At 46.1% G+C, this 27,930-nt stretch overlaps 1 protein-coding gene across 2 annotated transcripts in view; it reads left to right on the forward strand.

The window, feature by feature from the left end:
- The window catches only part of STK32B (serine/threonine kinase 32B), a 1,635,948-nt gene that overhangs the window by 1,399,030 nt on the left and 208,988 nt on the right, over nt 1–27,930 (forward strand). For both annotated transcript variants that reach the window (XM_069202951.1, XM_069202961.1), the window contains 2 exons: nt 5,850–5,966; nt 27,515–27,640. In XM_069202951.1, the coding sequence (XP_069059052.1) occupies nt 5,850–5,966; nt 27,515–27,640 (243 nt within the window). The remainder of the gene's footprint in view (nt 1–5,849; nt 5,967–27,514; nt 27,641–27,930) is intronic.

A 27,930-nucleotide genomic window follows, 5' to 3' on the forward strand; every position in this document is an offset into this window, starting at 1 on the left:
TTCATTGGTGAGACACAGAGTTCAATTACGCCCTGGTATTCTAATTATTTGAGGATTTCCCTCACGGGTGCTTTAGCTTCATGCTTTATTGGATATGGAGGTTGAGGTTGAGGTTGCGATTTAATTGGTATTAAATGATAGGGGAAATCTTTATCCCATCCTACATGGTTGCGGTATAACACTGATGCCCAATCAATGGCGTGTATTTGTACGAGCTTTCTGGGAACAAGGGGCAAGGAAGAGTTTTCAATAATCTCTTCTCCATAGGGGAGATCACCGACAAGTTCTGGAAACCAAACCTTTTCGGACAGTAAAATATAAATGGTGATGACGCAGTCCCAAAAGATAGCATCTTTTGTGATTTCAATGTTTCCCTGCAATTGTATAGTTACTTTATACACCCAGCTCGGTGTGAGGACACACATGTCTGCAGTCTCAACTTCTAATAATTCATCATCGAACTATTGCAACCTCTGCCGCACTCTCTAGCAGTGCCAGTGCCTATTTCCTGTTCTTCAGTAAAGCCCTCTTCCTGAGTGACATGTCGTATTGCAGCTGCTGCCACTTTTTTCTTTTTGAATTGGGGTTTTTGTTGGGGACGTTTCTCTTATTTCTTAACAGAAACTTCGGACGAGCATTGTGAGTTCTTTCTTGGTTTCATGTACTCTGTTTTCTGCTCTGACCGCCCACATCTCATACTGCATTTTTCCGGTGAGTCCTGAAAAGGAACAAGATTGGCATGTATCAGTATATGGATATCCGTCAGGCGTTTTATAATATCTTTAACATTATCTCTATTTTGATGGGTCTCTGAATGCGGAGATTCTCCTCTTTCTTTTTTAGGTGTTTGGTGTTTATTATCCCAGTGCTTTTTGGAACCTTCAGGTGCTTGCTTGGAAGAGTTTTAATTGGATCTACCCTGTAGTTGTGGTTTAATGAGCCTGTACCCCAGACTATCTTGACCAATACTAGAATAGGTCTCAAAGATAATCTTTGGCAGCTCACGTCTTGATTCTGTGCAGTAACGTCCCAGAGCCGCATATGCACTGCTAGTGCTCCTGCTTCATCTTTAAGGTTACTTAATATTACTGAAGACACAGTGGCAAAACTGCCCATTAATTGCATCCCCATATCTAGGGCTAGGGCAGCCCCGTATTCATCTTGAATTTGTTTTACCACCACCGGAAGATTGGCAAGTGTTGGTTTACCGTGTGCGGTAGTATAGAGCGTGGCATGTACCGTGCCCCATGTGTTGCAGTTATCTATTGTGGGAACCATCCCGAATGGCAAGTATATAGTGAGGATTCTATGGCTGTCCTGAGGACCCGTATGAGAAAGACTGCTTCCACCGCATTTCTTTTTTGAGCTAGCCAAAAAGGAATTTCCTCCTGCTTGGCGGGTGCTTTGTGCTCATGATCGAATGTACAGTTGCAGGGGTAATGCCTAGTGTAACTGCGTGTGGTTGTGCTGAGGCAGCACATGCTGGGTTGGTATTTAATGTTTGCATTACTGTTGGACTTTTGCTTATGCAGGGTCATCCCCAGTCTTTTTGCCTCCTGCCTCCTATTTGTGGCAATCAGATGCATGACATGAAAGACTCCTCAGGGAATTGTGGTCGATCAGATCTCGTCCCTTTCTCTCAGTTACATTAGTCTCACATAGGCAAAGACAACAGAGGCATAACATAGTTCGATAAGGGTTTATAGAAGTAACTGCATCTTAGATAAAATGTCATGTTTTGCAATAAATAGGATGATAAAACACACTAAAAGCAAAAAGGTGACAAGGAGTGTGAAACACAAAAACAGTCCCACCATACTGTCACTATGAGTGATGCATATCTTTTCTTCTTAAACTGTATTAGAGCACAGCATGATAAACCCTAATCTGCCCTTCACGTTTCCATCCTGGGAAGACATCATCCCTTATACCTGAGCAAGGAAGCCTGTAGTCTAGAGAGACACTGTCCTCATATAGGCTAGGGATTCAGTGGTCTGAGCAAGTAGCTGTAGCGAGGACAATCGGCAATTAGCATGCAGTTGTGGTCATCTGGCTGGAATCTCCCTCTAACGTGTATGGGACAAAGGAGTGTTTTTTTAATAATAAAACAGTTGATATTCTAAGTAAAGGTATCCAAGTAGGATATGTATATTTCTGTGAATGTTGGAGACACTGAATACCACTTTTGACGGCAACCCTATCTAACTGCAGTCCTGAGGAAAGCACAAAGTGCAATGCTAAGAACTTGATGCCTTCCTAGGTGAAGGAATAAATTGGTAAAGAAAATAAAACAACACTGCAAATGTGGCTATTGCAATAATGCAATGCTGAATAACACGTAAGTGGGCTAAAGTGCACAGCGGCAGGCCTAATTTGCTAAAATAACGTGTCTAACATATGGCTAAAATAGCTATACAACAGAACAACTGAAGGTCAAGGAAAGACATGAGTCTTCCTGTGGTTGTCTGATGATAAATAGCATATGCATTGTATATTGCCATTTGGATCAAGTGGGTAAACAGCTTCTTGTACCAAGTGTGAGTTTTACAACTCACATTGTATGGCTGAAGAACTTGGTAGTTCTCATCCACTCTGCCCACGTACTTGTTGTAATCAAGTTTACATGTAGACTTGTGAACTTCAGCCTTCTGACCCCAAATCATGACGGGGAAGTGCTCTCTTCATGAATTGTGGTGAGCATGTACAAATCACGCCTGTCCGAGAACTTAACTGCAAGCAGTTCTTTGGAATGCAACATAATGCTCAGGTATTTCTGGAGCTTCTTACGAACAAGCCACTGAAGGAATCCTTTGCAGCAACAACAAACTGTACTGCAGGCCACAGTGCCAACCTTGTATAGCTCACTGAACAGCTCTACTCCTGTATAGAAGTTGTCCACATAGAGGTTATAAACTCTGTGAAGGAGTGGCCGGACATGCACCCATACTATCTTTATTGCAGGAGGGCTACGTTCAGGGTTTAGATTGGAGTCCTTTCCTGTGTACACTCTTAAGTACACATAGTCAGTAGAGTTCTCACAGCACGTACAGCTTGATGCCATAGGGAACTCTTCTGCTCGCAATGTACTGCCTGAACAGCGGCTGATCTTTTTACAGTATCAAGAGCTCATTGATGGCTATATTCTTTCCAGGAGTATAAACCTCTGGAAATCTGGCATACAAATTGTCTACGAAATACTGAATTTTTAACATTCTGTCATGGTCTGTAGGGTGCAGGGGCAAAGCAGCAAAAGTGTCAATAGCAAAAAATGATCTCTGCTCATGTACGGTACAGAGATGGGGGTTACCCAGACCATGCAAATGGACCACTAGGACTGCAAGGTTGGTTTCTGCAGTAACCCTATTTTGAGCATAAGACTCCAAAATATTGTCAACTTCTCAAGTGAATTGGGAGTCCAATAATGGGCCCTAAAACAAGGCACTAGAGTGGCTCCATGCTCCCTGTGGGTTTGTTCAGCACGCAAATTTGTTTGTTGCAAAATTTGTCAAGGAATTCCTCACCTAAAAGAGATGGACATAGTCAATTGGCAAAAAGTTGGCCATATCAACTTTACATCCAGCGTCTCCAGTGAAAGTCGGACTTTGGGTCTGAACTAAATTGGGGAACTTCAAAAAGAGCACTCTGTGCATACTACCACACATGCCTCGTCTCTGAGTTGATCCGCTGCACAAACTGCGCATGCGAAGGAACAGGGCACCTGCCATCATGGTGTCCCTCAGCATTGCTGGAAGATTAGTCATCAGATGGGACTGAAAAATGGCTTCCAGGTTCTGCTCCATTTTCATCCACTGAAATGCCATCTCTGGCTATGGGCTTATACCATATTTCTAAAACATTATCCGACTTAGAAGTCAGATAATCAGTGGGTGTGTGCATGAGAGATGTGTGCAAAAGTAAATAAAGTCACCTATGTTCTTTCCTAAATCTACAGGTTCTCCCAACACACTAAAAAACATAAAAAAAGACTCAGTATAACTTCACCTTGCCACATACCCATCATCACAGACTTTAGTATTTTTTACCTCCTCCTCGGATTCCCTTGCAACCACCTGTCACAAGAGGCCCACAGGAGGCCCACATATTTCTAAAAGCAAATTGGTGCCCACAGGGCATTAGCCTATCTGACCTTCAGGGCCAACACCTTAACAATTCCAACTATTTCTAAAGTTTATTTTTACCTTCTCATTCCCTTGTGGGGTGTGATTGCGCCCCCAGGGGAAAAACACTTTTTGACAAAAACATATTGGCCCCCAGCAGGGGCTACCATCATCACGAGGTCCTGCCTCCCACCCCCAGATAAAATCCCTGGTGGTCTAGTGCTGTTGCCTGATTGTGGATCATGGCCACGTCATGATCCACAGCCAGGAAACAGTACCAGGAAGATATTGTTAGAAAGGGGAGCGTCTCCCCTTTCCAACAATGCATCCCTGACACCTGGAGAGGCATTATGGACCCCACAAACTCTGCCGACCACAGAGAAGCTCTTACCTTTTGTCTTTTCGCTCACAGTTAGGGAAACTGTGATGACACCGTGCCATGATGTCACAGACGGGTGAGAGGAACAGCGGGGAGAGACGTAGGAGTGATTGCACCAAAGAATCAATTTAGGCCCTCCCCGGTGTCGGCATGCAAGGGGCTGACCATTGTAAAATTGGCTTACACCAAATTGGCACATTTGAATTACTTAAACGTCCCTAGTAACATGGTACTACATATACCCAGGGACTGTAAATGAAATGTTACTAGTGGTTCTTCAGCACTTATTGTGCTACCCACTGATGTAGCTCTGTTAAAACAAGTCTCAAGCCTGCAAATGCAGCCTGTATGCAGTTTTAAACAACCATTTCGACCTGGCAAAATAAACTTTTCCAAGCTTAAACCTTCCTTTTTTAGTCACCCCTGGGAGGTGCTAAACAGTCCAGAGGGCAGGGTGCAATGTATTCTTCCATTGCATTACTTCATTTGTTCAGCACTGAAATTGCCAGCGGACCCCACTCCCTTAGGGCAGAGGACTGTCACCCCCCTGCATCCAGGGTCGCCAAAAAGGTGAAAAATAAAATGCTAATAAAATTAATTTATTACCATTTTATTTTTACCTTTCCCCAGCCAAGCCATGTTTGGGGGCGTACCACTGCTGCTGACTGCCACCAGGGGAGTGATGCTCACTCAACAGTTTACACTGTACATGTCATTTTGGTTAGCCGTCTTACGACAGCCAACCTGACATGCATAGTGTAAACCTCTCCACTCAGCTGTCTGAGACAGCTGAGTGGAGAGCAGGCACAGGACCCCAGTGCCTGCTGAAGCGTCAAGGCAGCCCACTTCAGTCAATCCTGGTGCTGCTCTCATGCTGCTAACATTAACAGCAGCATGAAAGCAGCATCTAGATTGGTGTGGAGCATTGAATCGCTGTACTCAGAGCACAGAGGATCGAGGACCAGAGGAGGCGAGCCAAGGGGGTGAGTACAGCTTTATTTTTCAATTTCCACATGCGGCTGGTACCCTAAATTTTTGGTTGGTTACCCCACCTAATGTTTCGGGTACCAGCCGCTACTGGAAATTGCATTATTTTTTTAAGTTCTCTAAAAAATGTTTGTTTGTTTTTCAAGAACTGCAATTAGCAAATGTTTGCTTTTGAAATGAACTCAGCAAGGTACACGTCTGTATGTAGTTTTTCCCAAAACTTTGTTGTTAATTTTTTCACAAGGAGAACGCACGTTGTTCTGCTTCTTTTAGAAACCTACACTTTCCTTAAAATGCATTATCACAAACGAATCTATTTACAATTCATAATAAGCCTGCTTCTTTTGTTTACACTTTTGTTTCAGAGACCATATGAAATTCATTCAACAACTCCTATAGATGAAATTCTCAACATGTTCAAAATCGAAAGAGTACACTACTCTTCTACATGGTGCAAGAACATGGTGGAATTAATAAAAAAGGTAAGTAAAAAATGCATGGCCATTTTAACTGAGTGCATAGCACAGGAAGCTACTATATTCACACAGTACTTCTTAAACAAAATATTATCAAGCAATGCATAAATTGCCACATACAACCTTGCCAAGTACCATGCATCAGGGGTTAGACTAATTAATTTTGGTGCTGGTGTCTGCATCACTGCGCTAAAATACATTAATCAAGCATTTACAGCTCACCTGAATTGAATGTAATTTGATGGTGCTGTACAATAATTAACAGCAAAAGCGCTTAGGCGCATGGTGTGCCACTGTCTGCCCAGGTAATTTGTGCTTGACGCTCAGAATTGCCAGCCTCAGTGGAATCTTTGCTATGGTGACTGCTCAACTGTGACTGTGATACATTGTTTTTGCAATGGTGCAAGGCTTAAACAAGACACAAGTTTGCTGTGGCTAAGAAATGCCTCAGCCTCTGGGACGCTTGTGTACTTGGCAGGGCTGCAGGTCAAGATGTTTTAACATGTCTTCTAAGGTCACAGTGAGTGAGTCACCCTAACTTTGGAGCTCAGAACAAGTACCATGGTTACGTCATATTCTGGCTGCGTGATTAGAATGTGAAACTCACTCCATTCTATTCTTCACATGACAACTTTCTTGTAATACTCAGGAAGGACCTGAAACGATTGAGCATCTGCGGCACATCCGAGCTGGGTCCTCCTAGCTGCACTTCTCTACCACAGTTATTATCTCTGTCCTTTTTGACTATAACATTGTTGCTTCTCTCGCATCCCCTATTATGTGCATTTTACGTTTCATTAACTTTTTCTAGCTGCGTAAATCACAGAGCCATCCCCTGTTCTCCATGGTACACTTGATTTTTCCTCACCAGATTCATCGGTTACCCTTTATCTTTCTCATGATGACTCGCACAGGTTCCTGTTCCTGTATACCTCCTTACATTTGTATGTCTTCCCTCGTACATTGTTTACTCACTACTATATCTGTTAATATTTTTTCTGGCGCTGACCACATATATTTTTATGTTTACACCTGTTTACTTTGTTCTTGTGACTTGAAGCTTTCGAAACACCCTTGGTCCATATTTGTGTTATATTAAGCCACAAATGAATAAAACAAATTTAGTACATGGCACAAACCTCTTACCTCTCATGCATAAAATATCCTGGCTTAAAATGTAGGCAAAATCAACATTTGTAACACAGAGATACTCATCAGGCAAGTAACCTTGGTCGGCCCATCTGGGATACTCTAACACATTTAGCTAGTTTGCTTACTGGGAAAATGCACATACTCATGCATGACTTGTTATAGTTGGTTTATTTTTCCCTATAAATACAGGCAAAGGTACTATGTTTCCTATTCGCAAAGATTTCTTCAACTGTGTGCATATGTTTAAGATGAAAATACCATTGGGGCTTCTGCAGTAGCAAGTTACACTTACGGGTTGGGAAGTGAGGTTTCTAAGGCTTGATTTGTCTTAGGAAGTTTAGGAACGTCCAAAAACAGGTATGTTTGTGGGTATTCCCAAAGTTCAGTCCTACCCTGAAAGTGATCAGAAATTTACTTCAGCCGTACAGGGTAGCAATTCGTCCAGGATGGGATAGGGAACTGATCACTTCCAAATCTAGTGCTAGTGATATAGGGGAAACATTTCTTCATTGAATTAAAAAAAAATGTACATTTGTATACAAGACGTAATTTCCCATATGAGGAGTTCTACGTTTATATATGAGAATAGACTACTTTGAGACATGTCACATGGCATTCCTCGTAGTATGCTTCAAAGCCTGTGTCTTGTACAGTTTTCAAGACATAGGGGGTCATTCCGACCGGGGTCGGCGGTAGCACCGCCAACAGGCTGGCGGTGCCCTGCAGGGCATTCTGACCGCGGCGGTGTGGCCGCGGTCAGAACAGGAAAACCGGCGGTCTCCCGCCGGTTTTCCGCTGCCCTCTGGAATCCTCCATGGCGGCGCAGCTTGCTGCGCCGCCATGGGGATTCCGACACCCCATACCGCCATCCTGTTCCTGGCGGTTCGCCCGCCAGGAACAGGATGGCGGTATGGGGTGTTGTGGGGCCCCTGGGGGCCCCTGCAGTGCCAATGCCAATGGCATGGGCACTGCAGGGGCCCCCGTAAGAGGGCCCCACAAAGAATTTCAGTGTCTGCTGAGCAGACACTGAAATTCGCGACGGGTGCAACTGCACCCGTCGCACCTTCCCACTCCGCCGGCTCCATTCGGAGGCGGCTTCCTCGTGGGAAGGGGTTTCCCGCTGGGCTGGCGGGCGGCCTCCTGGCGGTCGCCCGCCAGCCCAGCGGGAAACACAGAATCACCGCGGCGGTCTTCAGACCGCGGAGCGGTGTTCTGTCGGGGGAACTCTGGCGGGCGGCCTCCGCCGCCCGCCAGAGTTAGAATGACCCCCATAATGCCAAGAATGTGAATAGGAAAAACACATAAACATAAGATCAGACTTGAATGCAAATCTCAGTCCCTACTTTCACATTTTTCTTGATAATAGCCCCCTATGAGCTTCAAAGACTGAGATGTTGCTGTGAATTACTCTTGTTATAATTTTTAATTCCAGAGAAAACATTTTGAAACTCTCTTGAGAGACTCATTTTACAGAAAATTATTGCTCCACTGTCCATACCCAAAACATTAATTTTCCCTAACAAAGTAGGGTTGTTAATGCATATAATTTATCGGCCCATTTATTTTCCACTTCACTGTATGGATTACTGTACCCAGAAAAAAACACATAAGACATGCAACAAACCCCTGCTCAAGCAGATCAGATTTTAGTGGGAGAATGCAACCAACAGCACAAAATCAACCACAAAAGTATTAAGTATTGAGAGCAAACACACAATGTTAATTCTGACTCAAGCTCAAGGATAATAGTTATTAGCACATTGCGAGAAGAGACTGAGGCTAGTGACTCCTGCCAACTCTGGATTTGTGAGATCTGGGCTCGTGACTTTCTCACTTGACCACAACGTATGATCTTGGTCAAAATATCTCCAGCTTTCCATGCCTCACTGCTCAAAAACCACACAGTGAGAGGGCAAGGGATGGTAAGAAACATCATGTAATTAAGAAATTCCAACCTTAGTACTCGGTAAATAATGTGATAATGTATCACTGTGAGAATACTATTCACGTAACAATAGTCCCCCCAGCCCCATGGTGTAGAGTGGCCCTCAAGATCCAGGCCATCCACTCCCCAAGGCACTGTGCATGGGTCACTGGTCTGAGAGCTCCTGACTGGGTCTTGATCGTGGGGACAGGGGCGGCTTTAGGTCAGTGCGACCAGTGCACTGAGTTTGGTGTAGAAGCTGTGTTTAAACATAACATGGCTTTAGATGCACTGAACTTACTTTTGCATCCAGCAGTTTTCAGGCAGCAATAAAATGTCAGGATGGCTCTGGTGAGTAATGTTACTGCTGGTGAGAGATCCCAGTTTTGTCTAGCGGTTGTTTTTACTCATCATAAAGTAGCACAGAGGGATAATGTGCCTGCTATCAATTATGTGTACCATGCAGATCACAAAAACGTGAGTGAACTATGAGTAGTGCTTCAAAAAAGAAAAAAAATATATGCCAGAGAGGGGCTATGGAGAGGTGTGGGGCACTGTTGGAGAGTGGAAGTGAGGGAATTTGTGAAGAAAGAGGTCATGGGGGTGGCCACAAAAGACTGTCACACAAGGTGCCACCAGCACTACGGCCAGCACTGTGTGGGTGGCTCCCTTCATGTATTCTACAGGTGGGGTCCCCACAAGTTTAGTTACACCACTGGCAGCTGCATGAATGGCGAACCAAAGAATCTAGCTACAAATAAATGAAAACAAATGCCAAAACAGAGAGCAGCTAGAAACAAGCCAGTCGCATTATAAAGTGCTATAGAAATTACTTATAAGTGCATATATAGAAAATAATGTGCGTATATAAATTAGAGAGTATTTGAGAAATTGAGCATGTTTTTACCTGCTGGTGCCTTCCCCCGAGAGAAGCTGGTCTATGGAAAAATCCAGTTGGTGTTCCAGAGCCTTCTACTGTACCTTTACCATATCTCAGCCACAGGAGTGGGTTATGGATGCACAGAGGCTACAGACCACCTTCTCTCATTGGCCGAAGTGTGCTCACCTTGCAGAGAGCTGCTGAGTGCCTTTGCATTGTGTGCAACCATTTCAGTTGCTTGGGTCTGTCTCAGCTCTTGAACACCACAGATTAACATTCCAGTGTAGTGGTGCTCAACTTTTTGACTTCTGTGGAACCCCACTTTATCATTACTGGAATACAGGGACCCTCACTGAATCAATATGGAAAGCTGCTGAGACTTGCAAGTGCCTGGATACCCTCAAGGGTGATTAGTCGTGCTTCACAAATTCTCTTTGAATGATTGATTGGTTGAATCTGGGGAAATTCCTATTGAGTCATTACTGAAAGCAGGGAACCTAAGCATTGGTGATGATTTGAACCACAAAAAATACAGAAACAAGCATTCACCAAACACAAATGATAGCACATTTTATGAAATTTGCAAGCAAATATAAATAAAATAATTTTTTTTAATTTTAATAGGAAGGTTGGATCATTTCTAAATTCAATTAAAGCCACACATCATCCATACTATATTCTGTATGCATCTGAACTGCTCACACAAATCGAAGGATACTAATTACATTTATAGCTTCCTATTTCACCCTCCTTGACTTTTACAATACATTTTAATATTGTACATTTAGCAACTTTATTTTGCACATTTTATTAATCTGTTAATGTTATTTAATTTTTGAAGTAGTAGTGAACACCCTAAAAAGGCTTTGCGGAGCCCCAGGGGTCCCCGAACCACAGGTTAGAAATTACTGTTCTAGTGCACATTGTAGTGAAACCACAGTCATCTGTGAACCCACCTGCAGGAAAACAACACAAAGCCTCCTATATCCAGCAATCTAAGGCAGTCTGAGGAAGTCAAGTAAGTGACGACTCAAGCACAGGGTCAAAATCATGAGATGGATGTGCAGAGCCCTTTGGTGGCCCTTCAATCGTACTGCCAATGGGGCAAAAGTGCATGCACGGACTGCAGTGGGTACCAGCAAGATCTAAGCTTCTTAGATGCGCATGCATATTTGAGGGGGGGGCACCGGTAAACTCTTCCATGCAGCAGTTGGTGAAGTGTTTGCCGAACTCTGCGAACTCTGCACTGTTGATGTCAAATCACATTCTTTTTTCTTTTTTGATATTTTTTTGTGAAATTGCCTAAACTACGCAGGCACAGCCATGTGTACCGGAAGACAGCATGCTGAACAATGCTTGCCTGAACCACACATATCGCTTAACTACGCATTTGTGAGGTTAAGTCAGGCCACATATGCATGGTTCAGGCAGCGGTCTAGCTGAGCAGATGGGAGGGCAAACAGGAAGGAGCAGGAATACGGATCAGTTGAGGGAAGTAGGGCCAGTTTTTTTTTTTTAGGGGTGGGGGAGTTTTTTTGATTTCAGGGGTGCATGGGGAGGTTTAGGGCCGAGGGCCTGGGGTAGATTGAAGGGCAGGGAGCCGGAGGGAGTAGGAGTAGTTTGGTGGATGTCACAGCCGGGGAGGAGTTTAGGGCTCAGGGTGAGGAAGGATGGGCGGGCAAGCAGGAAGGAGCAGGAAGAAGGATATGTTGAGGTAAGCGGTGCCGGGGTTGTTTTTAGGGGTGGGGGATTTTTTATTTTATTTTATTTTAGAGGTCTGTGGGGGGGGGAGTTTAGGGCACAGGGCCGGTGCGGTGGGGGTTGGGGTAAATTTGGTGGATTTAGGCCTCAGTGTTGGGGAGAGGGGTTGGGGTAGTTTGGGGAGGGAAGTTTTTTAGGGGAGTATGGGGTATTTTAGGGCTCAGGGAGGGGACGGAAGATAGTTTTTAGAGCTTACGCCTCAGGGTTGGGTGGGGCGGTGGGGTAGTTTGTGGCAATATTGGGGGGTACATGAGGGGGTTTAGAGGTCAGGGCGGAGGGGTTGGGGTAGTTTTTTAAATTGATGGCTCAGGGCTGGGGGTGGGGTAGATTTGGGGGCGGTGGTAGGGGTAGTTTTATGTATTTGAGCCTCAGGGCAGAGGGGGCGGGGTAGTTTTACGGGCCGTGCGGGGTGGATGGCTGGTGTGTTTTAGGGCTCAGGGTATGGGGGCAGGTTAAATTTAAGGGTGGGGGTTGGGGAGTCGGGGTAGTTTTGTGGATTTAGGCCTTGGGTAGTTTTAAGAGCAGGGTAGGTTGGGGGGTCGGGGTAGTTTTTTAGGTTTAGGGCTCAGTGTAGGGGGCGGGGTAGTGGAGTAGTTTTAAGTACAGAAGCGTGTTAGGGTGTAGGGCAGGGGGGATTTACCACACATAATACTTTACCACATATGCTTTTACAACAAAATTTGTTGTATAGGCATGCATGGTAAAGCCATGCGTGGTAAAGACACCGTCGTGGTTTTGACCGCATTGTTCAGGCATGCATTGTTTTTGCATGTGTGGTTGTGTCATACAACCACTTTTTTATGGTCTGAATGTTTCATGGTTTACTCCTGCAGATTATAAACGCTTTGTGCTATCTTCCTTCCAATGGTGGTTGGCTGAACGGGAATGACCCCCAAGCCCCATTGAGGTTGCATCTTTGGATTCCACTCAGTATCAGCACATACCAGAGTATTCACAGAGAGGGGCAGCATATACAACAGGGACAAATGGCTCAGGCCTCTGCCCCTGTGGGTCACAACTTTCAGATCAGATTACACGAGTCATCCCAGCTTCTAAATGACAGCTCCTACTCATCACAGTTGGGGATGGCGATCTGATTGTGAGAAGTTGCCACAGTCCATCCTAATAATTCATTCATATTACTGTCCACTAAACTACCCACTCAAGAACAGCAGGTTGTCTTGCATTGGTGCTCCTACAGAAAATTAGTTTGGGCAAGCTTTATACTACATTCTGTTTTTACCACTGATTGGGGGGAAACTAAGGTAAATATTGTTGTGTTTTTTTATTCTTTGATGTATTAGATAGTAATTGCTGATTTGTGATTTCTACTTCACAAGGCCTTAGGCATAATATGGCATTGTTCCTAGGAATATAGCTGATGGGTAGGTGTTTGTTCAGGAAAAATTGTCGGTATTGTCTGTAAAACCTTTGTCTATTTAATCACTACCTTGTGCTTTTCATCCTTTGCTCTTGCCAATGCCTGTTGCTTCCTTAGGGGCTGCCAAATGAAAGCAATTGCACCTCTGTTTTGGGCACTAGTAGCGTCCTCAGAGAACAGCTAACCTCATTTGGGTCGCTTGCTGTTCCATGGTGTGGGTACTTTAATATATCTGGAGTTGCTCCTGAATTAAACTGTCTAGATTATGGCAAACTGTGAGATACAAGAAACAAGTCAAAAGAAAAACAATTCAGAGATGAATAATTTGAAACATATACAGATATAAATCTAAAAAGCAGTGAACATTTGTTTAAAAAGCTCCATTAATATTTTGGGAAAATAGGAGAAACCATATTAAAACTAAGAAAGCAGGTTACCAATTTCATAGGTTTGAGGGAACAGCATTTTTAAGAAAGATTTGCAATGTAAGGCCATTAAATGTTAATGTTAAAATATATTTTAAAGCACATGATTACCTTAAGGTGTCCTGGTGCTAGCTCTGCTAAAAGGTATGCAACAAATAAGATAATTACTTATGGAAAAGCTTCTGAAGGAAAGCAAATTAGGCATATATATATATATACCACTTGAAAGTGTGTATCAAGTAGCCTGGACTGGTATTATGCAATGCCTTATAAGGTTTATAAGCAGTGCACAGTGCCTTAAACTGAATTTGTTGCCTGACATGGAGCCAGTGTAGTGTCTGGATAGCTAGAAAAGCATATTTAAATTTGGGAATCCTTAACGGTAGCCAAGCAGCAGCATTTTATATGGTATGAAGTTTAGTTAGATGTTGCTGCTGCATATTAAGATACATGCCAATAAAACAATCTCGTTTTGAAAGCACCAGAGCTGTTACCATGGTTTTTTGAGCCTGAAAAGACAGGAAACTGAGAGTTTTTTTAACATCCTCAACATATAGAAAGAGGACGAGGTACTGCATTTACCTGATCTCCAAAGGGAAGTTTATTATCCATGATAACTCCTAAATTTCTTGCCTTACTTACTGGTGTCAGGAGAGTTCTTAGATCCTCTGACCACCAAGGTGGGGGGGTCCAAAAGAGAGTCTGGTTCCCAAAGAGAGTTTGTTCAGAGTTAAGTTTTAAGCAGTTTTTGTTCATCCACTTGCTGACCACCAGCATACAGCCATGGAACCTCGAATGTTACTGTCTTTGTTAGCCAGGGATACAAGAATTTTTGTGCCATCTGCATAAGATGTTGAAGAAAAAATGAAGCATCTAATTCGAGTAGCCAAAGTTGTTATGTAAACATTAAACAATGTTGAGCTAAGCGAGGAGCCCTGTGGGACCCCTCAAGACAATGAGAATGGTTCAGACACAAATTGTTCTAGAGCCACCATTTTCTCCCACCCTGTGAGAAATGATGTCAAAATAGCAACTGCAGTCCCCTCAATCCCGATCTCCCAGAGCTGGTCAATCAACGACTCATGATGGACAGTATCAGAAGCTGCCGAGAGATCGAGTGATACCAGTCCTGCACTTAATAAAGACCATGACATTTAAAACTGTTTGGAAAAACTTCAAAAATTTGCTTTGTTTTTTTTCATCTGAAACAAGGGGATTAGCAATTGAGAGTTATGTGTGAACCAAAATGTATTGTGGTAGATGTTTGTCCAGCTAAAACAAACAGATGATTTTTACATGAAGGAGCTGGTACCAGCTGTTGGGACTCCTCCAATGAGCTTCCCTCTCTCCTTCACAGACACCCCATGGATCAGTTGAGTAAACAGCGGAGGACCCTCCTTCTGGCACCTGGCAGCCAAGGCTTGGAACAACCTACCCTTCCACCCCAGGACTGCACTGTCACACCAGTAATTATCAAGAGAACTAATGAGCTGGATGTTTGAATGATCATTACTCTGCTCAGAGCATACAGATCCAGTGCCTCGAAACCCTCACGGGTGATTTGCCATGCTCTATAAATGTTTGATTGATTGAGTGAGTAGCAGGTGGTATCTAAAGTAGGCCTGAAAGCCTCAGAGCCTTCCTCCATCAGGTTGTGTTTAGGGGCTATCAGAAAAGCAGCCTTTAAGAAAAGCACATCCCAGATGAAGGAACTCTGCCCTTGAGCCTTAATCTTTACACATGTCCCAATGCAGTAGACCTTTTCAGTTTATCCCACTGATTCATTTTTGGGGAAATAATTCTCAATCCATTCCTGGACACCAGAAGACCTTGAACCATCTTGGCTGGTTCTCAAACTGAGTTCTTTTAGGATAAAAGGGAAGGCCAACACCTCCACACACTCTGGAAGCAATCCACATTTCATCACAAGGGAGTCGTTAGCAGTCAGGGCACAGCTGAATACTGTCAGAAAGACCTCCAGAGGCTCAGGAAGTGGGGGATCACTTTTCTATAAGTATATCTTCCAACATGGTTTGCCAGGTCTGACTGCCAAACCCCACTTTTGGCCAGATCCTCTGCTCAGCATGGGTTATACAAGGATCAGGCCATCTAACCTGCCATTGCCACCCATTCCCCTATGGCCATGTGCAGTGTCGTTCGGACACCTAACCTGTGAAGGGTGATGCACAACACAGGCTGGGTACAGGTCCTGGCCTGCGGTTAGGTCCCCAAAACACAATCCCCCCTCACCTAGGCTATACAATATAATCAGGTGTATGTATCAAAAGTTAGAACTACTGGCTATTTCAAGGCGTCACCAAAATAATAAAAGAAAAATTCAGCATTTTTAAAACTTCTTAGTATGAGAATATCTTACTATGAAATTCATTATTACATTTATTAATTCATTATTAATTTTGTCATTGGAAAAATTGTTGTGGTGAAACTTAAAGAAAGCACATGTTGTCCACAGTCTTTTCCAATAGATTGTAGTAGAGAACACAACCTGGCGTCAATCCATTCCAAGGAGCCAGGGGTAACTGTCTCCTCTGAAACACGCTCCCCCCTCCATTCTAGATTTGTTTATGCAGATACAATGCTCACATCATGTGCTCAGATCATAGCAAACTCCTCTGGATACACAGTAAGGCAACCACTTCTACTCTGATGTCACAGACACAGAGCCTTTGGGATGCCACATGTTCAGCTCACCAATGGTGTGTGTAAAAGGAAAGGAATTGTAAGCAATGTTTACCTGACGCCTGCAATAAGGGGGTGCCCATGGAGGTTTAACTCCAGCTTTCCAATATTCCATACACTGTCTGAATTAGTATTTTTACACACGCTGAAAAGCAGCCTCAAAATTCAATTAGAAGGTCTCTGCACACAAGAATCATAAAGCTAAAAATAAAAGCTCTAACAATAATTGCAACAAATAAAAACCTCTCCCAGTGTATACATATGATGATGTGGAAGACTTAGGGTGCGCAATCAATTTTTTTAATATGGTTTCTGTGGGGACTGCTGCACTGCTGGGAGACCCAAAAGGCATCTTGGTACATTGGTGGTGCTCTTGCCCTCTGTGGGGCATCACATGCAGGATATGTAATTTTTGAAGGCCAACCCAGGGCTTATGTGGCTTTTGATGCGCTGTGGGCCATCAGCTTATTTTCTCTTTATTATTATGAAGGCAATCTTGGCATTCAAATGTAGTTTTTAATGAGAGCTGCAGGAGAACCCTAAGGCCCCTGCATTCTTGCTTCAACTTCTGTAGAACAACACAGGAGCCAGAAGGTACTTTTCTTCTTCCCCGTGTTCTCCATGCTGAGGCACTTCTGTGCTGCACCACCCTCACCCCAGAAACAGGCATACGAAGTGGATGGTGCCACTGTGCATTTCTCAAAGGGCTGTAGTGCTAAATGGGAGGGCTTTGTTTGTTGTGTGCAGCTCTCTCCAAGCTGTTCTTTTCCCCAGGGGCTTGGGAATCTGAGGGATCAGTGTGAGAGCAGTGGCAGTGCAGAGACACTTTGGCCCTCATTACGAGTTTGGCAGTCATCATGCAAGATCGCCATGCGAAATGGTTCCACCATACCTGCAGCGTTGGTGGCATATCGACCGCCGGATTGCAAGTCTCAAAACACAAACCACCCAAACACAGACACAAAACCAACACCGCCAGGCCAACCCACGGCAAAAGAGACTGTTCAATCGCAGGCCCCACCACGCTGACACCATTCCGACCATCATATAATGAATCAACCTCCAGCACTGCGGAACATGCACAGTGGACACCGTAGGTGGTTCAGACCACAACAGAACAATAAGGCACCGCGGAAAGTCATGGTGGACGAGATAATCAGAGTAGAGCCATAGCTCATAGGAGTCCATGTACAACAAACATCCATAGCCAAAAAGACAGAGTTATGGCAGAAGGTCAACGCAGTCGGCACATACCCATCCATAAGGGAGGACATCAGGAAGAGGCAGAACGACCTCAGCGGGAAGGTCCGTTCCATGGCATCCAGGCAGAAGATAGCCAGTAACAAGACCGGTGGTGGGCCTCCACCTCCTCTCCTTCAGTTGACAATCTGGGAGGACAAGGTCGTGGACATCATGTATCCTGAGAGCCTGACTGGCATCAGCGGAGAGCTCGACACTGGTAAGTCAGCAATACCCCTCAAGCATCAACCACCCATGCCCAGCATGCCTTCCCACAACTCTCCAACCAACTGCCACCCATCCCCACTGACCCCATCCCAAGCACCCCACACCGCTCCTCTGCATGCCACACCACCCCACTCCTACAATCCCTACTCACACACCCGAATGCATGGATGTCAACCACAATGTTAAGAACCATAGCTCCCACAATCCAATCCAAACCAATGTCTGCAGTGCAGCAGCTGTCATTGCTATCACTGGGAAGCAAGTTGAGCCACTACATGCATCACAACAGGTGCACAACAACAACAGTCACACAACTAATATCTGCCCTATCCATCCACAGGTACCCCCGCCACTGCCACCCTGCGGAGGATGCCAGGCTCAGACAGCCCTCCCCAGTATGAAGGCCCCACTGGATGTCTGGATGAGGAAACTTGCCTGAGCCATCTGGGGCCACTGGGCAGTCTGCCAACAGCACACCCACCCTAGACACACCGAAAGACCCTACTTATGTGGCAAAAACACCACAGGAAGACCCTGAACCCCAAACCTGTGCCCCAGGGACCCATCAATCTGAGGTGTGCCCCGTAGTATAGCAGCCAGAGTCAAGGGCACCCACCCCAGACAATGACGACCCTGCTCCTACTGGGAGTGGGCACACTGTGCCAGGGCCACAGGGGTCCAGGGGTAGTGGGAGGGGAACTGTGGGCCAAGGGTCGGGACAACCACACCAACTGACTGCCCACTAGGGCCTCAACGGAGGCACCGCCACAGGACTCGCAGGACACCAGGAACCCGACCCCTGTCACTGAGTTACCCCCACGCAAGCAAGGACGTTCAAGTAGAAATCCAGCCAGACATGATGACCAGACCACGGCCACTGCCAGGAAGAGAACCTCTCCTGAACATTCTCCCTGGTGTATGACTGTGACTCCCTGTTAACTATCCACTTGCATATCTCTGTCTACCCATAGCCAGCAGACTGGACCTGGACTCCCTACAGCTGGCCTCACCACTCTGAAGATCTCCGCCACCATGACCCAACTCATCACCCCTTACAAGACAGGGATAACAATCACAGTAGGAGGCACAGATGCCAACTCCACACAAATGCACCATAGGAAAAGGCATCCAGGGCAGATATGCCAGTCAGGTCCACAACCATATGGACAGTACCAACAGACATACACAACACATACCAACGCAATGGACCCACCCTCACAGCAGCCAGCGCCATACCTGGCCCCATACCCACTGCTACCAACAACAATGTTACACTGCCTCCCAATGTCGACTCCCAGGATGGATGCTGGCCAGATGCAATAAGCCAGTGTGGCACACACATAGCAATTGAACTGGCAACTCAGGGGACATTCTACATAGACATTGATACATGTGGTCACAGACAACAGGTGGCATCAAAGACAAGGCAGTCAGTTGTAGAGGACACATACTGCACAGGTTTTCATACCTGCATCTCAGCCAAAGTAATGTCGAATTAGCTCCGCCCTGGAGTCAGAAGCATACTCTTCATCCTCCTCTTCATCACTTCCCATGTCCCCTTCATCAGCCACTGACACAGCTACCCCCTCCTCTGCATCCAGCAATGGGATGTGACGCCTCAGGGCCAGATTGTGTAGCATGCAGCAGGCCACAATGATCTGGCACACCTTCTGTGGATTGTAGAGCAGGGCACCCCAACAGACATGCAAACAGCAGAACCTGGCCTTCAGCAGGCCGAAGCATCTCTCAATGACCCGTCTTGTACGACCGTGGGCCTCATCGTAATGGTCCTCTGCAGCTGAGGTCGGACGTCTCATGGGTGACAGGAGCCAGGGCAGTTTGGGATAGCTAGAGTCACCTGTGTGCAGAGTGGGAAGAGGCATGTCAACACCAGGAGGGCAATAGAGCAGGGACCCAAGGGTGTAGTGAGGTGAGGGCACACATATGCAGGGGTACGTACCGATGATCCAGGCCCGGTCCCTCGGGACTGGTGCTATCATGTATGGGATGCTGCTGTTCCGCAGGATGTGGGAATCATGCACAGAGCCTGGGTACTTGGCTGTCACCTTGGAGATGTACTGGTCCGCAAGACACACCACCTGCACAATGACAGAATGGAAGTTTTTGCAGCTTCTGTACATCTGTTCATTCCTCCTGGGTGGCACCAAGGCAATGTGGGTGCCATAGACGGCCCTAATCTCATGTGGGACGTGTGCCCCATCATAGAATGCAGCCTTGACAGTGGGCAAATCTGCACGTCGGAACCCAATGTAGCTGGCCATATGTCTTATCAGGGCAGACAGTACATCCCTCAGGACGTTGCTGAACATGGGCTGTGACATCCCACTTGCAAGGCCCACTGTGACCTGGAAGGAGCCTGAGGCAAGGTAGTGAAGGACTGACAACACCTGCACTGTGGAAGGGATGGCGAATGGCAGGCAACAGATCTGGCTCCAACAGGACCACTAGTTCCATTATGGTCACACAGTTCAGGTGATAGGTCTGGATGATGTGACACTCCTCCAGGGTGGCAATGTCTACTAAGGGCCTGTACACCAGTGCATTCCTCCTCCTCAACCATTCATTGTACCTGGGAACAGAAGAGAGTTGGTTTAATGTTGTGCACCCCAGACTGTGTTGACGGCGTGGATGTGGCCGCAGGCCACCACATGTCACCCATGACGCACATATTTTCACGCAGATTACACATTGGATATGTAAATTGGTAGCCGCTTGCCTGTATGCACGGGACATTTGGAAGTGTGATCATCCCTCCGTCGTAACACATCATGGCAGTAGTCTGTCATGGCTGCCATTTCATGTGCTCCTGCTCACTTGACTCCTGAACCTCGTTCACTGAGGACCTCCACTGTGTGCTGCTGTGTACTGACTCTGGTAGCCAAGATGGCACATCCTGCATGAGAAAGGGCCCCAGCCTTCACCCAGGAAGAGTCAGAGCGGATCATGGATGGGGTACTGCCCCTGTATGAACAGTTGTATGGGTCAGCAGATGAGCCCAATGTCATTGACCTGAGCCGCTGGGCCTGCAAAACTGCGGAGGCCCAGCTGGGGACATCCTCCCATCGTGGAAGGGGTGCCCGTTGGACCCTGAGCCCCCTAATGGCCTGCATACTGTTGGTGGCCTAGCCTGAGAGGGATGGGCGCTTGAGGGAGGCACAGAAAACACATGGGGGTAAGTACTCACTCTCACTGGAAAGCAGGCATGGGCAACTGGGTGGGGAGCTACAGGGAGGGCAGTGCTGGTAAGGGTGTTGGCAGACAAGGATGGTGCTTTGATGGTCCTGGAGGGTAAGCGAGGTTCGCCGTGTGTAACTTTAAAAAGTCAGTGAACATGCCTTTCACGTTTGCAGAGAGTCTACCAACAGTATGCTTCATGCATGGCTTGGTCAGTCTGCCCATTACCACGTTTCGTGTTACCAACTTAATGAAACATCTTGCAGTGGGCAGAGAGGAGTGACTAGGAGATAGCTACATGAAAGTAGAGTTGGAGTTGCCCTTCCAACATAAATGGTGGTACGGCGAAACAGAGGTCTCACACAGCGTGAGCGACTGTGAGCCTACTGTTAGTCATTCACTGATATGCAAACAGGTGTCCCTTCATGGCCTTTATAATGCGGGGATTGCAAACTTGGCCTGTTGTCAGAAGGGTACTCCGACCCCTTGATACATCCAGCGTCCCCTACACTTACAATGGGAGTAATGTGGTCCTGTACAGCAACAGCTGTTGCACATTGAGACAAGGAGTTGCATAGGCAATCACAGTCTCAAAGATTGTAATGTGTTGTAGGCAAGTTACAACCTCCGCCCCCCACCAACAGATCAGAGAAGCAGAAAGGTGGGCCAACATTGATACCACGTAGGTTACCAATGACAAGCTGAGCAGACTGAAGGCGTTACTGTTCCAGTAACAATTCACGTTGACCTTGGCTAGAGAGTCGTGTACCCAATATCATCTGGCGAGACACAATCCCCATCACATTCAAGCTCCCCAAAGCACTCTGGTGAGCTGTAATACAGTATAACCAACACTGCAAGTACTGCAGGGAAGGTTCAATGGTGTAAGTCTGTCGGGTCTGGATTTGTGTACCTCTTCCATACTGTTTTCAGACTCATTCATACAGTCACCAATCACTCCCATCAAGTGTGTTTTGGGGCTACCCTGTGACTTTGCCATCAATAGGCAGGATACTACTGCTGTTGTACCTGATATACAGTGGTTGTGGCTTCCCAGCAAGGCAGAGTAATAGAGCCACTACCAGCAGCCCAGCTCTGTCGTGATCGCATGGCACAGCTCTTTGGAGCCCTGTTACTAGAGGAACTGGAGTGCAACTGGTCCTTGTCATTCCGACCACTCCTATGGTGTGTGCAGCCTGTCTTTCACTGCACATGATGCCACTTTGCAAATCTACCTACCGCGTGCCTTGCTGTTCCGCCAGTGCCTCCTGTGGACCAGGAGCTGCTGATGTCCCCACTGAGGCTCCATTCACGGTCGTGCCATCTGAGACTAAGGCCGATTCGGGAGGCCACTTATGAGCCACTCTTGGTGGAAGTCTGGGCCCTATTCGCCACGATGGATGTTACTGGTTCTGCGGATGTGTCTGTCCATGAAGCTGCTGCGCACTACTGCACTGTGGATGTGTCTGCCAATCCTATCATTGATCTGACATCTGATGAGGTTGCCTGTATTCTGAGTGCAATTCTGTTTGATGGTGTGGATGACCAGGGAGGACGTCCAACCAGACATCCTGACAGTCAGCGCCCATCAGAAGAAGGGGACAGGAGTGCCATCTCCTAGTAAGTGTGGACCCTGGGGGTCCATGCCCGGAGGAGCACCGACTACAGAAAGAGGTAGTAGTACCTGAGATGCTGGGCCCAGAAGACCATGGAGGCCCAGCTAGGGATGTCCCCAACGTGGAAGGGGTGCCCGACGGACCCTGAGCACCCTATTGGCCCGCATTCTGGCAGTGGTCTAGCCTGAGGTGGATGTGCGCTTGAGGGCAGTATAACACCCACAAGGGGGTGAGTACACACTCTCACTTACATGTTTTGCCATGGTGTCTCGGGGTCAGCACTATTGGGGAACTGTAGCGTGTTTACTAGGTGGATTCATGTCCACTTTGGGTATTGGACAACCGAGCCGGATTGGCACCAGAGATGTGTGGCCATGCCATGCAGTCAGTGAATAGAGGGGCAGTTACCTCCAATATGGTATCTGTGTTGTCACCTACTGCCATGAAAGGGCTAGGCAGCTCATACCAATAGGATCATTGCATCTGGGGTGATAAGTTTTTGCCAATCAATGTGCCAGGGGTGAATGTAGAGTCATCAATCTGCAGGCAGGAACTGTATGTTGTGAGGTAAGGTGGGGTAAGACATTACTGTGCAATTGGACAATGACCTAGTAGGCATGCCAACTACCCATGCAGGATCATGTAGGTTTGGTTGTCCTGGACTTGTGTGTCTCAACGGGCATGGGGATTGGGCAGGTACTGGGCAGGTATGGTAGGTATGCCTCTCATCATGTATACAATTGCATCTGTATCAGCATCAGCATGTGCATAGCTATGCTTTCCCCTGTGGTGTTTCATTGTTGTATCTTGTGTAGGTGAGGGCATGGCGTGTCATGGCATGGTATCAGAAGATGATGTTATTACTCTATGTGACTGTTGTGCTGGCATTGACCAATTGCACCCTGTATCTCTCTCCCAACCACCCTCCCTCTCCTCCTCTGTCCATGTGTGCATCAGAATCATCTGACGATGGAGAAGGGGCACCAGCAAGTGGGAAAGCTGCAGCCCACAGGACCCAGGAGGCTGATTCCAGCAGTGCCAAGGGGACTAGTCGGACAGAGGGCGAGGGGATTGCCATGGGGGTGACAGGATCGTCCACTCCATCTTCTGATTCCTCCTTCGATGACAGATCCCTGGTAGTGGCAGAACCATCTGGGTCCATGCCTGCCTCATCCTTGTCCGGCCCACCCTTCACCAGCACCACCCTCCCTGTAGGTCACCCCCAAGAGGGCGGGCATCTCCTGCACCGCAGACGCCTCTGCCCCAGTCAGCCCTGCTGCCCTCAATGAGTAGGCTATTGACCTCTTGAAGTCCATCTCTGTGGGGCAGCCAACTATCGTGAATGCAATCCAGGGACTGGCATACCAGATGCAACAGTGCAATTCGTTCCTGGGAGGCATTCACGTTGCCGTGTCTGGCCTGCAGAGATTGTTTCAGGCTCTCACCTCCTCTTTGACGGCAACTAGTGTCCCTTATACTTCCGTCCCCCCACCAGCTACCTGCTCCCATACCTACATCCCACTCCACTCACCCATCCATGGCACACCTACTATCACACATGCATCCATAATCAACAGACACGGTACAGGTGGACTGGCATAAGCACCACAGACACCGCCACCACCATGCACACACTCAACTGACACATGCAGACATGACAACATCCATACCCTGCACTGAACCCCTTACCAGCTCCCCCCTCACAGTCGTCACACCACTCACACCTGCAGTCTGCATCACATCAGTCACTGTTCCTGCCGCATGTGCCCTCACTGCCATAGTCACCACATCATCTGACCCACATTCATGCACCCCATTCACCACTGGTGCAGACACCACAGCTGTAAACACCCCCACATGCAGTACATCCACCCTACCTGCCAACACCACCCCAAAATACACTCACACATCACCCCTGCCATCTCCCTGCATCTCCTCCCCACCTCATCCCAGTGCATCTATATGCCCGCAGTCACCAACCCAACATTCCTCCAGCCGACTCATATCATCCAACCATGCACCTGCACCTAAGGCACCTCCAAAAATGCACCTCACAACCATACCCACTTTCTCCACTTCCAAAGCTAAGCCCAAACCCCCTCCCTGGCAAACCCTCCATCCAAGGACAAGCCCAAGGATCCCCCCGTCCAAGACCACCCCTGAGGACCGCCCGCTCTAAGGCTAGACGATAGGACCCCCGCTAAGCGTAAGGACCCCCCTGCCCAGACCCACTTCAACCCTGAGGTGCCTGCACTCCCTAATCTTGCCCCTGCCCTGTGGAGACCTACACTTTGCAGTCAGGCATCAAGTTGGGCCGTCATCTTGTGCCCTCTGTGCTCGGGCACCTATTGGAGTGGGCCTTGGGCCTGTGTATTAGCGGGTCCATTCACAATGTTGTCCTTTTTAATATGTCTGCACCACAACACCATTGTTGTTGATGGTACCTACCTTGTCCTGGCTTTCCTTCCACATGCATGTGTGGTGGTTGTGGGTATTGGTGTGTATGCATGTGTGTGTGTATGTGTAGGTATGGGTGTTTGTGTGTGTGAGTGGGCGTGGCTTCACATGTTGTGTGTATGTGTGTACACAGACGTTTTTCCCTCCAGTGTGTGCTAGGCTGGTGTACTTACGGTTGGTGTTGTTGTCGCCGTCGCTCGACTGGAAGTTGCAGGACCAGGTGGAGGATTAGGGAGAGTTGCAATTTGCATGCGATGGCGCCTATGGAAGTGCCTGTGTTCCTGAAGGTAGGTGTTCCCATTTATATTGTCCATTTCCGCCAGGCTTTTGGTGGTGGTGGTTTCGCCACGGAAATCCTCCCGGTGTGCAACCTTGTAATATGGTCGTGGGACACTGCCTAACCACCAGGCCGATGATGGCTGCCACCTGGTGTGCCTGCCCTTCCGCTGTGGGTCCACCAGCTCCACCACGGTAGTACGCTAACTGCCAAACTCGGAATGAGGGCCTTTGTCCTCTGCTGGCTTCTCCACATCATAGTGAGGGTCCCCGGGGACAATGTTTAGAGTGATGGTGGCACTCATTCATGCATTCCTTTTCATCAACGGGATGGTAGGGGTGCCTATGAACAAAAACTCTTAATTTGTATTTACCGAAAGGATTTTCATATATTTATTTTCTTATTTAATCCAGCCAATCAGATTCTGTTCATTTTGAAAATGTGACTGAACAGAGGGACCCCCACATTTTGTTGAATATATACAAAAGTGTTAACCCTTTAAATCTCACCTAGCACTTTTGTTTAACAAACATCTCAAACACTACTGGGCAGAGTTATATCAAATCAAAACAGGACACTTTACTAGTAAAGTTCATGCTCATTCCAAGTTTGATGTATACCTGTTCAGTGGTTTTCCTCTAACTTTCAGCAATTTTTAGTGGGTCTTAAATGGGAAATTAAAACTTTTTTACCCTACTGTTAACATTTTTCCCATGGACCTATATTTATGAAACTTGGCATGGTGAAATGTCCTACTGAATGACAGTCGAAATAAATGAGCATGCCAAACTCATGAAAAGACTTGACAATATGACTATGAATATTAAAAACTATTTATTCTCACTAGTTATGAAAACATTTTTTTTAAATGTATTAAAAACCATACCCATGGTCCTTTGTAGATCTTAGCGAACAATATGGAGACAACCAACTTTTAAATCTTTGGTACACTTTCCTGCACCCCTGTTCTGAGATGTCCACCACCTTGCCCATGCCTGGAGTTCCTTTTTAGTTTTGAAGATGTTTATAGCAAATGCCCTTATAGCTAACTAAAGACCTCCTTAACACCATGTATCTAGTTGCCCGTCTAATAATACATAATCTCTAAGATTTAACAGCAGGGTAGAAAATGAAGCTTTCAGCTACTTATAACACCAACTGGAGAAAGGTTGGCATTTGAGAATATTTATCATATGTCCAGCAGCTGTTATGTAGAGGGTACCCAGGCGCTTGGGCAGGAGTGTTGGTGTGAGTTGCCTAAGGTGTTTATATGAAAACACAGGACTTCAGCTTCTTGCGGAACTCAAGAAGCGAGGAGAAGGCTCCGATGTGTTCTTTAGATTTAAAGAACAATAGTGTTCGAATTACGAACATGCACCACAGTCAGTACTGAAAAAATGTAAAGAATAGAAAAAGTCATAACAATAGAGTTTACATATCTGGCAGTTTCAGCCCTCCATAGGAAATTGCCATTTGGAGCCAATTGTTGATCCTTTGGATTCCATAATTACTCTTATAGCAAAATGTGTGTGGCACAAGGTTGGAATCCTAAATACTGTAAGAATGACCAAAGACATAAAACCAATACCTCTTCATTATTAAATGCTAATTGATTTTTGGAAGAAATCACTTTGTACTTTGTCTGCTATTGAAAAACACCTATCGGTTTAAGAATGCATAATAGTATGCATGTATTCACATATATGACCTATAAAATGCAATCGGTTCTGACTTATGACCTCCAGTCCTTTTGCATTTGCAGCAAAATCCCGAGTAGAGAAACACAGTATCACCTTGTTTTTGTTTTGTGTTATGCAATTGTGTCTTATTCACGATGTTTCAATTGTTATGTATAGGTTTATTGAGAGAAGGCTGTCTGATCATCACCATTTTGATTTCACATACAAGTTTCGCATACATGTGTAATTGCCTTCACTAATTTCTCACTGCATCTTGGGAAGCAAGAACTGTTTTTCTTAAGTTTATCTATTGGCAGCAGTTATGGTCTTTATTTTCTGTACTATCGCATTGTTTGTATTAATGCTGGCACCCAATTATCTAGCAAATTAAATGAATTCAAGCAACAAAGTCAAGTGAGTTATTAGCTTTTGATGTGGTTGCATTTTTTTTTACCTGAATTCAATGGGCACTGAGCATGCACTATTGAGCATCAATCCTTCCATCAGAATCCATCCATCCAAAACATCTGTAAATTGAATTATCGATATTGCTAAGAGCCTTATCAATTTGAATTGTGCAGTCTTCACTTGAAGGGGTCTCCTGACGAAGGGCACAGCTAATACCTTTGCTTTTTTGCAGCTTCTTACAAAAGACCCAGAGTGCCGACTTTCAAGTCTCTCGGACATCCAGAGCTCCCCTTATTTAGCCGACATGAATTGGGACTCAGTTCTGGAGAAAACTGTGACCCCGGGCTTTGTCCCAAACGTAAGTCATTAGTTGTATTGAACAATAGTTTTGATTCTTCCGTTTTTTAAAGGTTTTATAGGCTAATTTGTCTAGAGTATGTTACATTATTTAATCATTGGATTTTGTATTAGCTTAAGGGTAAGAGTAAGGTGCCCTTTCAACGGATGCAAACAGAGGACCTGATTCACAAAGGTAAACCTAGATGTTTGACCTATACATAGACCAACCATTTAAGACTTTGGGAGTTCACAAAGGGCATCTACGAGTAGTATCTTTAAGTTCACAAACAGATACACACATATATATAT

This window comes from Pleurodeles waltl, chromosome 1_2, assembly GCF_031143425.1.
Source record: "Pleurodeles waltl isolate 20211129_DDA chromosome 1_2, aPleWal1.hap1.20221129, whole genome shotgun sequence".
In the NCBI taxonomy this organism is placed as follows: Eukaryota; Metazoa; Chordata; class Amphibia; order Caudata; family Salamandridae; genus Pleurodeles; species Pleurodeles waltl.